This window comes from Trichechus manatus, unplaced genomic scaffold (assembly GCF_000243295.1).
Source record: "Trichechus manatus latirostris isolate Lorelei unplaced genomic scaffold, TriManLat1.0 scaffold00086, whole genome shotgun sequence".
Taxonomy (NCBI): Eukaryota; Metazoa; Chordata; class Mammalia; order Sirenia; family Trichechidae; genus Trichechus; species Trichechus manatus.
The window spans coordinates 10,549,640-10,562,329 of record NW_004444022.1 but is presented as its reverse complement, the minus strand read 5'-3'; the positions used below and the strand labels follow the sequence as shown (position 1 = coordinate 10,562,329).

The 12,690-nt window shown below is 35.6% G+C and overlaps 1 protein-coding gene across 14 annotated transcripts in view; it reads left to right on the top strand.

The window, feature by feature from the left end:
* Positions 1-12,690, top strand: part of USP15 (ubiquitin specific peptidase 15) — a 179,031-nt gene that overhangs the window by 58,735 nt on the left and 107,606 nt on the right. For 13 of the 14 annotated variants that reach the window (XR_002824880.1, XR_002824882.1, XR_002824881.1 and 10 more), the window contains one exon: positions 10,462-10,592. Coding sequence is in view for 10 of the 14 variants with exons in the window: in XM_023736119.1 (XP_023591887.1) it covers positions 10,462-10,592 (131 nt within the window). In the remaining 4 variants the exon portion in view is untranslated. Of the gene's footprint in view, positions 1-10,461; positions 10,593-12,690 lie in introns of those variants that run through there. The other variant, XM_023736122.1, reaches the window with a different exon arrangement.

Genomic DNA, 12,690 nt, shown 5'->3' with positions numbered 1-12,690 from the left:
CACAGAGAGAAAGACCTAGAGATCTGCAGAGGTTCTCTCTCAAGTCTTCAGCTGTTAATCAGTGCATACATGTAAGGATGTGCCAGGGAAAGAACAACCTGAAAGGATTAGAGGGAACAATCTTTGGGGCTTATATAGGACCAAGAATAGTGTTTTAGCATCCAAAAAGGAAAATCTCTTAATTCACAGGGTAGATTAGTAGTAGCGGTTTTGCGTATGTACGGAACGAAATTAATTCTAAACTAAAAGCTGCTCTGGTCCTGCTTAACCTGAAGGCATCAGACGATAAGTAACTGTATCTCAGAACAAAACTCAAGAGTACTTAGAGGAATACAAAAAATATATAGCATACAACAGCATAAAATTTGTGATGTGTGGGATCCAATCAAATATTACCTGGCATGCAGAGAAGCAGGAAAATAGACCCACAGTGAGAAGAAATATTCATCTTTTAAAAATCACAAAGAAGGTAGGAAAAGGGGAACAAAGAACTGATGGGACAAATGAAAAACAAATAGCAATATGGTGGATTTCTTTAAGGTACAGACTGTAAGATTAGATAGAAGTTAAGGCCCAGCTATATGCTGTGTACAAGAAACCTATTGTAAATATATTAGAAGTAAAAGATCAAAATAGATACGGCATACTGTGGTGAGTCGAATTCTAAGGATAACCCCCAACAACTCTCACTCTTGTATAATGCTCTCCCTTTTGAGTGTGGGTGGAACCTGTGAATAGTTTGAAAAATCACTTCCAAGATTATTACATAGCAAAAGAAAGATTATGCAGGTGAGTTTAGTAACAGGAGCGTTTTTAAAGCAGTTTTCCCTGGCTGATGGCAGAAGAGGAAGTCAGAGATTCAAAGCATGAGAAGGACTCCTCACACTATTGCTGGTTTGAAGATAGGGGGGACCATGTGAGAAAGAAGGAAAGTGGCCTCTAAGGATAGGGAGAGGCCTCGAGCTGACAGCCAGCAGGGAAACAGAGACCTCAGACCTACAACCACGAGGAGCTGAGTTCTGTCACCAATCTAGAAGATTCTGCCCTAGAGCATTCAGATAAGAGCTAGCCCATCCAACATCTTGACTTCAGCCTGTGAGACCCTAAGCAGAAAACTCAATCAAGCCCACCTGAACTTCTGACTCACAGAATTGTGGGATAGGTCACTTTGTAATGATAAATGGGAAGGGATAATTCATTAAGAGAACATAATAACCCTAAACATTTACTCACCTATTAGCATAGCTTGAAAATATATGAAGCAAACACTGATAGAACTGCAAGGAGAAATAGAAAAATATCCTGTTATATTGGATACTTCAACACCAGTCTCTTGATAATTGATAGAAAAAGTAGACAGAATAATATAGAAGACTTGAACAACACTGTAAACCCAGTTGACTTAATTGGCATTTGTGGAGCAGTTCACACAACAACAGCAGAGTAAAAATTCTTTTCAAGTGTGCACCTGGAACATTTACCAACATAGACCATATCCTGGAACATAAAACATGTCTCGGTAAAGTTAAAAAGGATTCAAGTCATAAAAAGTATATTTTCTTACCACAATGGGATAAATTAAAAATAACAGAGATATCTGGAAAATCTTCAAATATTTGGAAACTAAATCATACACTTCTACATAGCCCATAGGTCAAAGAAGAAATCAAACAGGAATTTAGGAAGTATTTTGAATTAAATGAAAACACAACAAATCAAAACTTGTGGAATGAAGCTTAAGTGGTATGTAGAGAGGAATTTATAGCACTGAACACCTGTAAAGAAAAGAAGAAAGGGCTCAAATCAATGTCTTCGGATTCCAACTTAATAAACTATAAAAAAGAACAAATTAAACCTAAAGTAAACAGAAGAAAGGAGATAATAAGATCAGAATGGAAATACATGAAATAGAAAAGAATAGAGAAGAAAATCAATGAAACCAAAAGTTGCTTCTTTGTGAAGATCAATAAAATTGATAAATATCTAGTCTGATCAGGAGAAAAAGAAAAAAGGCACAATTACCAATATCAAGAATAAGAGAGAGATGGCCCCTCAATACCCTTTTAGCTCAGTAATGAAGTCACTGCCAAGGTTCACCCTTCCACCAAAGATTAAACAGCCCCATAAAACAAAATGAGACTAATGGGGCACAACAGGCCAGGGACAAGGACTAGAAGACAGGAGGGGGCAGCAAAGCTAGTAACAGGGAGCCCAAGGTCGAGAAGGAGGAGTGTTGACATGTCATGGGGTGGTTAACCAATGTCATAAAACAATATATGTACTAACTGTTTAATGTGAAACTGTTCTGTAAACCTTCATCTAAGGTACAAAAAAAAAATAAAAAGGGAGATAAAACTAGAAAAAAAAAAAAAGGGAGGACATCAGTACAGAATCAACAAATATTAAAAGGATAAAAGGAAAATAAAGGAATATTATGAACTTTATGCCAATAAATATAACAAATTAGATGAAAAAGACAATTTTTTTAAAGACTTCAACTACCAAAGCTCATTCCAAAAAGATAGATTACCTGAATAACCCTGTATCAATTAAAGATATTGAATTTGAAGTTTAAAAATTTCCCACAAAGAAAACTCAAGAACCAGATGGTAAATTCTGCCAAACATTTAAGGGAAAAATAATACCAATTCTACAAAAACTCTTCCAGTAAATTGTGAAGGAATACTTCCCAACTAATACTAGGAGACCATCTTAGTTATCTTGTGCTGCTAAAACAGAAATACCACAAATGGGTGACTTTAACAAACAGATTTATTTTCTCACAGTTTGGGAGGCTGGAAGTCCAAATTCAGGGTGTTGACTCTGGGGGAAGATCCTTGTCTATTGAGCTTCTGCTCCTGGGTGATCTTCATATGGCTTGGCCTCTTTCTTCCCCCATCTCTGCTCACTGGCTTGCTTATTTAATCTCTTTTATATCTCAAAAGAGATTGACTCCAGACACACCCTACACTAATCCAGACACACCCTACACTAATCCAGTTTCATTAACATAGCAAAGACAACCCATTCCCAAATGGGATTATAACCACAGGTACAGAGGTTGGCATTTACAACACATATTTTTGGGGGGATGCAATTCAGTCCATAACAGAGAGCATCTTTACCTTGATACCAGAGAGATATTTCAAGAAAACTCTAAACTAATATCCCTCATGAACATAGATGCCAAAGTTCTTAACAAAGTTTTAACAATTTATAAAGTGGATAATTTATTGTGAACAAGTGAGATTTATCCTAGTAATGCAAGATTGGCTAAACATTTTAAAGTCAGTGTAATTCGAATCATCTCAGTAAATAAAGCAAAAGTATTTGACAAAATTCAAAACTCATTTATGATAAAAACTCTCAACAAACTTAAGAACAGAGAGGAAACTTCTTCAAACTGATAATGGGTATGTATGAAAAACCTACGGATGACATACTCAATGATAAAGTACTGAATATTCTCCCCCTGAGATCAGGAAAAAGGTAAGGATGTTTGCCTTTATTCACAGTTGACTATGTCTATGTAGAAAACTGTATGCAGTCTGCAAAAAAAATTACTAGAACAAATGAAATTAGTGTACATAATACAAAATCAGTTAAATTATTACCCAAAAATCAGTTGTATTTTTATACGCTAACAGTGTACTAACAAAAATTGAAATTTGTAAAATCAATTTTATAATTAAAAAAAAAATCTATTGCCGTCAAGTCGATTCCAACTCATAGTGACCCTATAACATCAAAAAATATAAAATACTTACAGTTAAATCTGGCAAAATAGGTGCAAGTTCTGTACACCAAAAACTACAAAACATCGCTCAGAGAAATTAAATAAAACCTAAATAAAGAGGAAAACTATGTTTATGGATGAGAACACTCAATATTAAGTCATCACTTTTTCCCCTAATCAACCCATAGATTCAGTGCAGTTTCAACACAATTTTGAATCACATTACTGTTGCTGTTAGGTCCATCTAGTTGGTTTCCACTCATAGCAACCTTATGAAAAACACAATGAAACACTGCCGGATCCCGTACAATCCTCACAATCTTTGCTATGTTTGAGCCCATTGTTGGAGCCACTGTGTCATTCCATCTTGTTGAGGGTCTTCCTCTTTTTCACTGACCCCCTACCAAGCATGACATCCTTCTCCAGGGATTGGACCCTCCTGATAACATGTCCAAAGTGCCCAAGACAACTCACTATCCTTGCTTTTAAGGAGCATTCAGCTCTACTTCTTCCAAGACAGATTTGTTTGTTCTTCTGGCAATCCGTGGTATAGTCAATATTCTTTGCCAACACCATAATTCAGAGGCATCAATTTTTCTTTGGTCTTATTCATTGTCCAACTTTCACCTGCATATGAGGCAGTTGAAAATACCATGGCTTGGGTCAGGTGCACCTTAGTCCTCAAGGTGACATCTTTGTTTTTTAACACTTTAAAGGAGTCTTTTGCACAGGATTTTGGCCAGTGTTTGACTTCTTGACTGCTGCTTCCATGGGTGTTGATTGTAAATCTAGGTAAAATGAAATCCTTAACAACTTCAGTCTTTTCTCCATTTATCGTGATGTTGCTTATTGGTCCACTGGTGAGGACTTTTGTTTATGTTAAGGTGTAATCCATACTGAAGGCTGTAGTATTTGATCTTCATCAATAAGTGCTTCAAGCCTTCTTCGCTTTCAGCAAGCAAGATTGTGTCATCTGCGTATCGCTGGTTGTTAATGAATCTCCCCCTAATCCTGATGCCATGTTTTTCTTCATATAGTCCAGTTTCTCAGATTATTTGCTCAGCATACAGATTGAATAAGTATGGTTAAAGAATACAACCCTGACACACCCTTTCCTGACTTAAACCATGCAGCTTCCCCTTGTTCTGTTTGAACGACTGCCTCTTGGTCTATGTACAGGTTCCTCATGAGCACAATTAAGAGTTCTGGAATTCCCATTCTTCACTTCTAACACAATTTCAATTGCATTTCTAGTAGGCTTTTTAAAAGTTGAGGTAGAATTCACATATCACAAAATTCATCCTTTTAATGTGTACAGTTCTGTGGCGTTTACAAAGTTGTACAACCATTGCTATCTAATTCCAGAACATTTTCATCATTTCCCCCCCCCCACCCCAAAAAAATACCCATTAGGAGTCACTCCCAGTTACCCAAGCCCTGGCCAACCACTAATCTACTTTCTGTCTCTGTGGATTTGCCTATTCTGGATATTTCATATAAATGGAATCATAATATATGTGGCCTTTTATGTCTGCCTTCTTTCCCTGGGCATATTTTCAAATTTCATCCAGTTGTTGCATGAACCAGTACTTCATTATATGGCTGAATAGTTTTCCATTGTATAGATATGCCATAGTTTATCCATTCATTAGTTGATAGACACTTGGGTTATTTCTACTTTTTGACTATTATGAATGTTGTTGCTATAAACACTAGTGTGCAAGATTTTGTGTGGACATATGTTCTCCTTTCTCTTGTGTATATATGCCTGACATTGGAATTGCTGAGTCTTATGGTAACTTCATGTTTAACTTTTTGAGGACCAGCCAGACTTGTTTTCCCAAGCGATTACACCATTTTCCATTCCCAGCCAGCAATGGAAAAGGGTTTCAGTTTCTCCACATTCTCACTAACACTTGTTATTTCATGTGTGTGTGTGTGTGTTTGTTTAAGGATAGCTATCCTAGTGGGTGTAAAGTGGTATATGGTTGTGGTTTTAATTTGCGTTTCTCAAGTGATCAGTGATGTTAAGCATCTTTTCTTGTGTTTATTGTATATTGTCTTTGGAGAAACTTCTGTTCAAATCTTTTGCCCAAGTTTTATTTGGGTTTTTTTCTTTTTATCATTGAGTTGTAAGAACTCTTTATATATTCTGGATACTAGATTCTTATCAGATATATGATTTGTAAAAATTTTCTCCTGTTTCTTTTTCTTTCCTTTTTTTTTTCTTTAAACTCTCTTGATGGTATCCTTTGAAGAACAAAGGTTTTTAATTTTGATAAAGTCCAATTTATGTTTTCTTTGGTTGTTTGTGCTCTGGCTGTCGTATGTAAGAAAGCACTGCTTAATGTAAGACCTGGCAGATTTTTTTTTCCTAAGAGTTTGTAGTTTTGGCTGTTAAATTTAGGTCTTTGATACATTTAAGTTCATTTTTGTATATGGTGTGAGGTAACAATTCACCTTCATTCTTTTGCATGTGGATATTCAGTTGTCCTGTAGGCTTTTTTGTAGAAAGTAACAAGCTGATTCTAAAATTCATATGGAAATGAAAAGGACTTAGCCAAAGCAACTTTGAATTAAAAAAAGAATTGTAGGACTTTGCAGTACCTAATTTCAAGATTATCATATAAAGGTACAGTAATCAAGACAGTCTGATATTTGCATAAAGATAAATCATTTGAACAGAATAGAGAGTTCAGAAATAGATTGACGCATATCTGGTCAATTTTAGATGAAGATAAAAGAACAACTGAGTAAAGAAAGGATAGTTTTTTTTTTAAATAAATGGTACTTAAACATTTGGATGAGGAGCCCTGGTGGTGCAGTGGTTAAAGCACTTGACTTTATTGAAAGGTTGGCAGTTGGAACCCATCAGCCGGTCCTCGGGAGAAAGATGCGGTAGTCTGCTTCCGTAAGGATTACAGCCTTGGAAATTGTATAGGGCAGTTCTTCTCTGTCCTATAGGGTCACTATGCGTTGGAATCAACTTGGCGGCAGTGAGTTTTGGTAAACATTTGGATATCCTTTTGCAAAAAACCCTTTGAATCATGCCTGGTACTATATGCAAATTAAAATAAAAAAGATCATAGACCTAAATGGAAAAATGAAAATTATAAAACTTGTAGGAGAAAATTTTTGTAAAATTGTATTTATTAGGCAAATGTTGAGAAGTTAGAGGGTTAATATGTTGTGGGGTTGTTAACCAATGTCGTAAAACAACGTGTACTACTGTTTCATGAGAAACTATTTGTTCTGTAAGTCTTCACCTGAAGTACAATAAAATATTAAAAAAAAATTGTATTAGGCAAAGATTTATTAGGTATGCTATAAAAAGCATGATTGGTAAAAGAAAAGAAAAGGATAAATTGGATTTCAAATAAAACTATTAAGAGAATGAAAAAATAAGCCACGGTTTGGGACAAAATATTTGCAAATCACATAGCTGATGAAAGACTTGTATGCAGCATATGTAAAGAATTTTTAAAACTCAATTTTAAGAAAACATAAAATCCAGTAGAAAAATTAGGCAAATTTTTTTAAATTTTTTATTGTTCTTTAAGTGAAAATTTACAATTCAAGTTAGTCTCTCATACAAAAATTTATACACACATTGTTATGTGACCCTAGTTGCTCTCCCTATACTGTGACAGCATACTCCTCCTTTCCACCCCGGATTTTCCGGGTCCATTCAACCAGCTCCTGACCCACTCTGCCTTCTCATCTCTCCTCTGGACAGGAGATGCCCATTTAGTCTCATGTATCTACTTGAGCTAAGAAGCACACTCTTGACGAGTATCATTTTATGTCCCATAGTCCAGTCTAATCTTTGTCTGAAGAGTTGGCTTCGGGAATGGTTTTAGTTTTGGGCTAACAGAGAGTCCGGGGGCGGTGTCTTCCGGGGTGCCTCCAGTCTCAGTCAAACCATTAAGTCTGGTCTTTTTACTAGAATTTGAGTTCTGCACCCCACTTTTCTCCTGCTCTGTCAGGGACTCTCTGTTGTGTTCCCTGTCAGGGTGGTGATTGGTGGTAGCTGGGCGGCATCTGGTTCTTCTAGGTAAAAGATTTTAACAAATACTTAACCAAAGAAGTGGTTAATTAAAATGGATAAAATTTAAAAGACCAACCTATACCAAGTGTTGATGAGCATGTGGAGTAGGTGGAACTCCCATATTCCGTTTCTGGTAGTGTAATACAGTACAACTGTTTTGGAAAATAGTCTCCCTCTGTCTTAAAAAGTTAAACATACATTTACCATAGGACCCAGCCATTCCACTCCTAGTTATTTATGCAAGAGAAATGTAAGCTTATGTCCGTATGAAAATTTGTACACAGATATTCTTAGCAGTGTTATTTTTATTTATTTATTTTACTGTGCTTTAGGTGAAAGTTTACAGCTCAAGTTAATTTCTCATACAAAAATTTATACACTTATTGTTATGTGACATTAGTTGGAATCCCTACAATGTGACCACACACTCCCTCTTTCCACCAGCAGTGTCATTTATAGTAGAAAAAAATTATAACAACTCAAATGCATATAATCAGCTGAATGAATAAACAAATTGTACTATATCCATATAATGGGGTTCTACTCAGCAATTAACAGGAATGAACTATTATAATGCAAAAACATGAGTAGATCTCAAAATAATTATTCTGAGTGAACCAAGCCAAGCCAAAAAGAATACAGACTATTTTTATATCAAATTCTAGAAAAGTGCAAAGTTGTCTGTTATGACAGATACTATTTTTATATAGAATTTTAGCAAATGCAAATTATTATATATTGGCAGAAAGCAGGTCAGTGGTTTTCTGGGGACAAGAAGATAAGACCTGGATGGGCAGGAGGGAGCTGTTACAAAGAGGCCCAGGGAAACTTTGGAGAGTGAAGGATGTTCATCATCTTAGTAGTTATAATGTTTTACACGTGTATTGGTATGTCAGAACTTATCAAATTGAACACTTAAAATATTGCAGTTTATTGTATATCATTTGCCAAATGACAACAACTAACAAATATCAGTTATGTATTTAGTTTGAGGGTTTCCCCCCTTAAAAATTGGATCGATCATTTCTTTATGTACACTAGATATAAATTACTATTTAGATTCTGCTACATATAAAATCATTTACCCAAATTCTTTAGTTATTGTGGAAAACAACATAGAAATAATTGTTTAATTTTTTTTTTCCTGTTAAGTTTACTTTGAAGAAATATGTTATAATGGAAAGAGAATAGGTCTTAGAATCAAAAGAATTGTGTTTGAGTCGAGTCTCAACAATTTTCTGTATGTATGACCTTGGGTGCAGGTTACTCAACATCCCTGAATCTATTCACTAATTAAAATGGAGATGTCTACCTTATAGTGTCGTTTTGAGAATTAACTTGATATAATATGGTTTTCTATAGTAATACCTTCAACAGTACCTGCAATTTCCTGTACTTGCGACCTTGGGCAAGTTATTCAAAATCCCTGAATCTATTTTCTAATCTAAACTGGAAATACCTATCTTAAAGATTGTTTGAGGACTGACTGAGATAACATGGTTATTTGCTGTAATTTGTCTCATAGTACATGATGCATAGTGGGGGCTTAGAATGTGTATTTCTTTCACCTTCAGAGAGTTTCTGAAAAAGTGTTCTAAATTATCAGTTTCCATCAAGAATTAAAAAATTACAACTAAGGTTAACAAAAAACTAGGCTTAAAAATTGAACCTAGTTTGAATCTGTTATTGATGTTTGTGTTACGAAATTCAGGATTTTCCCATTTTTGTTCTGTATAAAACATCCTTGTCTCAAAGTTTAGTATGATTCTGTGACCACGGAGTAATCTTAAAAGAATAAATAACTTTTTTAATCCCTTATTATATGTTATTAGGAAAAATATGTTCTCATTATTGAAACTCTACCAAGAACAGTTTTGCTTCCCATAGTTTGTTAAGACTGGCTCAGAACAAGATAATCTCCTTTATATAGTATATAACTCAGTGAACTATTTCTGTTTCTAAACTTTTAGTTGATCTGGAAATTCAGGTGAAGGACCAGATACCAATCTCAGATTAGAAATGCAATATACAGGTATGACTCAAGGTATAGCTTCTAGATCTCTGGTCTGCCCTACTAAATTTTTTTAGTTTAACCAGAAATTTGAAAGTGGATCATAGAATTAGAACATTTCAACTACTACCGTCATTCTAGGTCTTGGGAAGAATCCAGATCATGGGCCATCTGGAGTAATGAGTTGGTTCACATGATGCCCTTTTATTTTTTCCATCATGGTTCCCAGCCCAAGTGCCTTGTAGTCATTGTAAAAGTTTACTGATTTGCTTCTGAATTTCTTCCATCAGCTAATGTTAGAATTACGATTATTATCATATGGAGTAATACTAGAAATATTTGGGAAACACTCTTCTTTCAGCTCCTTAGCTAACAACTACACTGTAGGATTTTTTTCCTAAGAGCCCAGTAAAAAGAAAAATTATGTTTTTAAACACTTGTTAGTGGATTAATGGTACATACTGAAACTTTTTAGAACAGCAGTTTATTTTGAAATATGTAGGGTCAGGTTTAAATCTCTTCAGAGCTTTCTTCAAAACTCATTATTTTAAATATTTAAAGAAAATTAGTTTTTATGAGTTTAATTTGTAATGTATACAACCAAAATACTTAGCGGTATGTTCTGTTGGTTCTTTTATGTATTGAGGTTGTTTTTCTTTTTGGCAGGTGGTGACGCACAGTCACTTAAGGAACATCTTATTGATGAATTGGATTACATACTGTTGCCAACTGAGGGCTGGAATAAACTTGTCAGCTGGTACACGTTGATGGAAGGTCAGGAGCCAATAGCAAGAAAGGTATATTTTAAGAATAACTGGTTATAAATATTATTTTTCTTGAATAGTTCAAATAATTATACCAAAAGATTCTGCTCCCACCCTTTCCCTCTTTTTGCCCCACCCTACCCCCAGTTCATTAAACTACCCCCAGTTCATTAAACTATCAAATACTGTGTAAAGTTGATAGATCTACTTTGAATATTTGATATTCTTCCATTATAGCAACACTCTCACGTTTATAAATGATTTTTTAATTCAAAAGAATTAAGAAAACAGGTCCTTTTTAATGTTTCTAGACTAAAATTGGAGCCCTGGTGGCGCAGTGGTTAAGAGCTCAACTGCTAACCGAAAGGTCAGCAGTTCGAATCCACCAACTGCTCCTTGGAACACCTATGGGGTAGTTCTCTTCTGTCCAGTAGGGTCACTATGAGTCGGAATCAACTCAGTGGCAGCAGGTAGACTATAATTATAAAACTTTAAAGAATATAAAAATATACTGCATTTTGAAGTTTAAAAATTTTTTATATTGCAAAATATTTCTTCAGCTTTTCGTTACTTCGTTATTTTCTAATTGTTTCATTAAAAAAAATCAGTGCAGCAAGTGGTTAAGAAAACAGGGTCAGGTTGCCTAAGTTTGTATCCTCACGTGACTTTGTGAAAACTCCTGAACATCTTAACCTCTCTGTCCCTATTTCCTCATCTGTAAAATGGGGATAATACCTCACAGAGTTTTCTGCAAGGTTTAAGTGATTTAATATGTAAGGTGCTCAGAACAGAGCTTGTTGTTAGGTGATGTTGAGTTGATTCCAACTCATAGTGACTCCACGTGACAGAGTCAAACTGCCACATAGGGTTTTTAGTATATAATCTTTACAGGAGCAAATTGCCAGGTCTTTTCTCTCACAGAGCCTCTGGACTGGTTAGAACCATCAACCCTTCGTTTAGCATGAATTGAAACAGTATTTCATGTTGGGTTTATCAAATTAGCAAAGATTTTTTTAAAATGAGAATGCAAAGAGCTGCTAGTAAAACAGACATTTTAAAGCATTGAACTGGGTGGATAAATTGTTATAACCCTTTTGGAAGGCAAGCAGTTTGATGATATAAAGCAAATGGTATGTGACCCAACAACTAGATTTTGGGAGCCCTGGTGGCGCAGTGGTTAAGAGCTTGTCTACTAAGTAAAAGGTCAGTAGTTCAAATCCACCAGGCACTCCTTGGAAACGCTATGGGGCAGTTCTACTCTGTCCTGTAGGGTTGCTATGAGTCGGAATCGACTCGATGACAATGGTTTCGGTTTTTGGTTATACTAAGAACATAATGTATAATATCAAAACAAAGGATTTTGCTCAAGATATTCGTAACAGCTTTATTTGTAATAATAAAATGTTAGAGGAGAACCTAAATGTTCAAACACAGGGAAATAGGATCAGGTTATCAAAGTGATATTCACCAAAAGTGAATGAGAAAAGTGATCTTTGTTATGTAGTAGCAGAAAGTTTAGCTACATATTGCTAACAGTAAACTGGAAAGTGAAAAATATATCTAACAAACTAGGGATCTAGCTAAAGGAAATTTATTACGAGTGTTGAAAGTACTGCTTGCTTTCTTCTTGCTCTTTACAGACAGGTGTAAGAGGAGAGGGATAAGCTAAAGAACCAAGCCCGTGGCCATCTACAATAACAATTCATGGCGACCCCATGTGTTACAGAGTAGAACTGGTCCATAGAGGTTTCTTGTCTCTAATCTTTACAGGGAGCTCTGGTGGCACAGTGGTTAAGAGCTCAGCTGCTAACCAAAAGGTTGGTAGTTCATATCCCCCAGCTGCTCCTGGGAAACCCTGTGGGGCAGTTCTATTCTGTCCTATAGGGTCATTATGAGTCGGAATCAACTCCACGGCAATGGATAATCTTTACAGAAGCAGATCACCAGGACTTTCTTGCATGGCGCCGCTGGGTATATTCGAACTTCCAACCTTTAGGTTAGTAGTCGAGCACAAACTATCTGTGCCACCCAGGGACCGCAAGCTAAAGAGAGGAGTGTTAAATAAAAAGGAGCCAAGACTTACTAGTTTGGAAAATTTCTAGCCTCTCCAAATAACAAATGATGCTAAAAC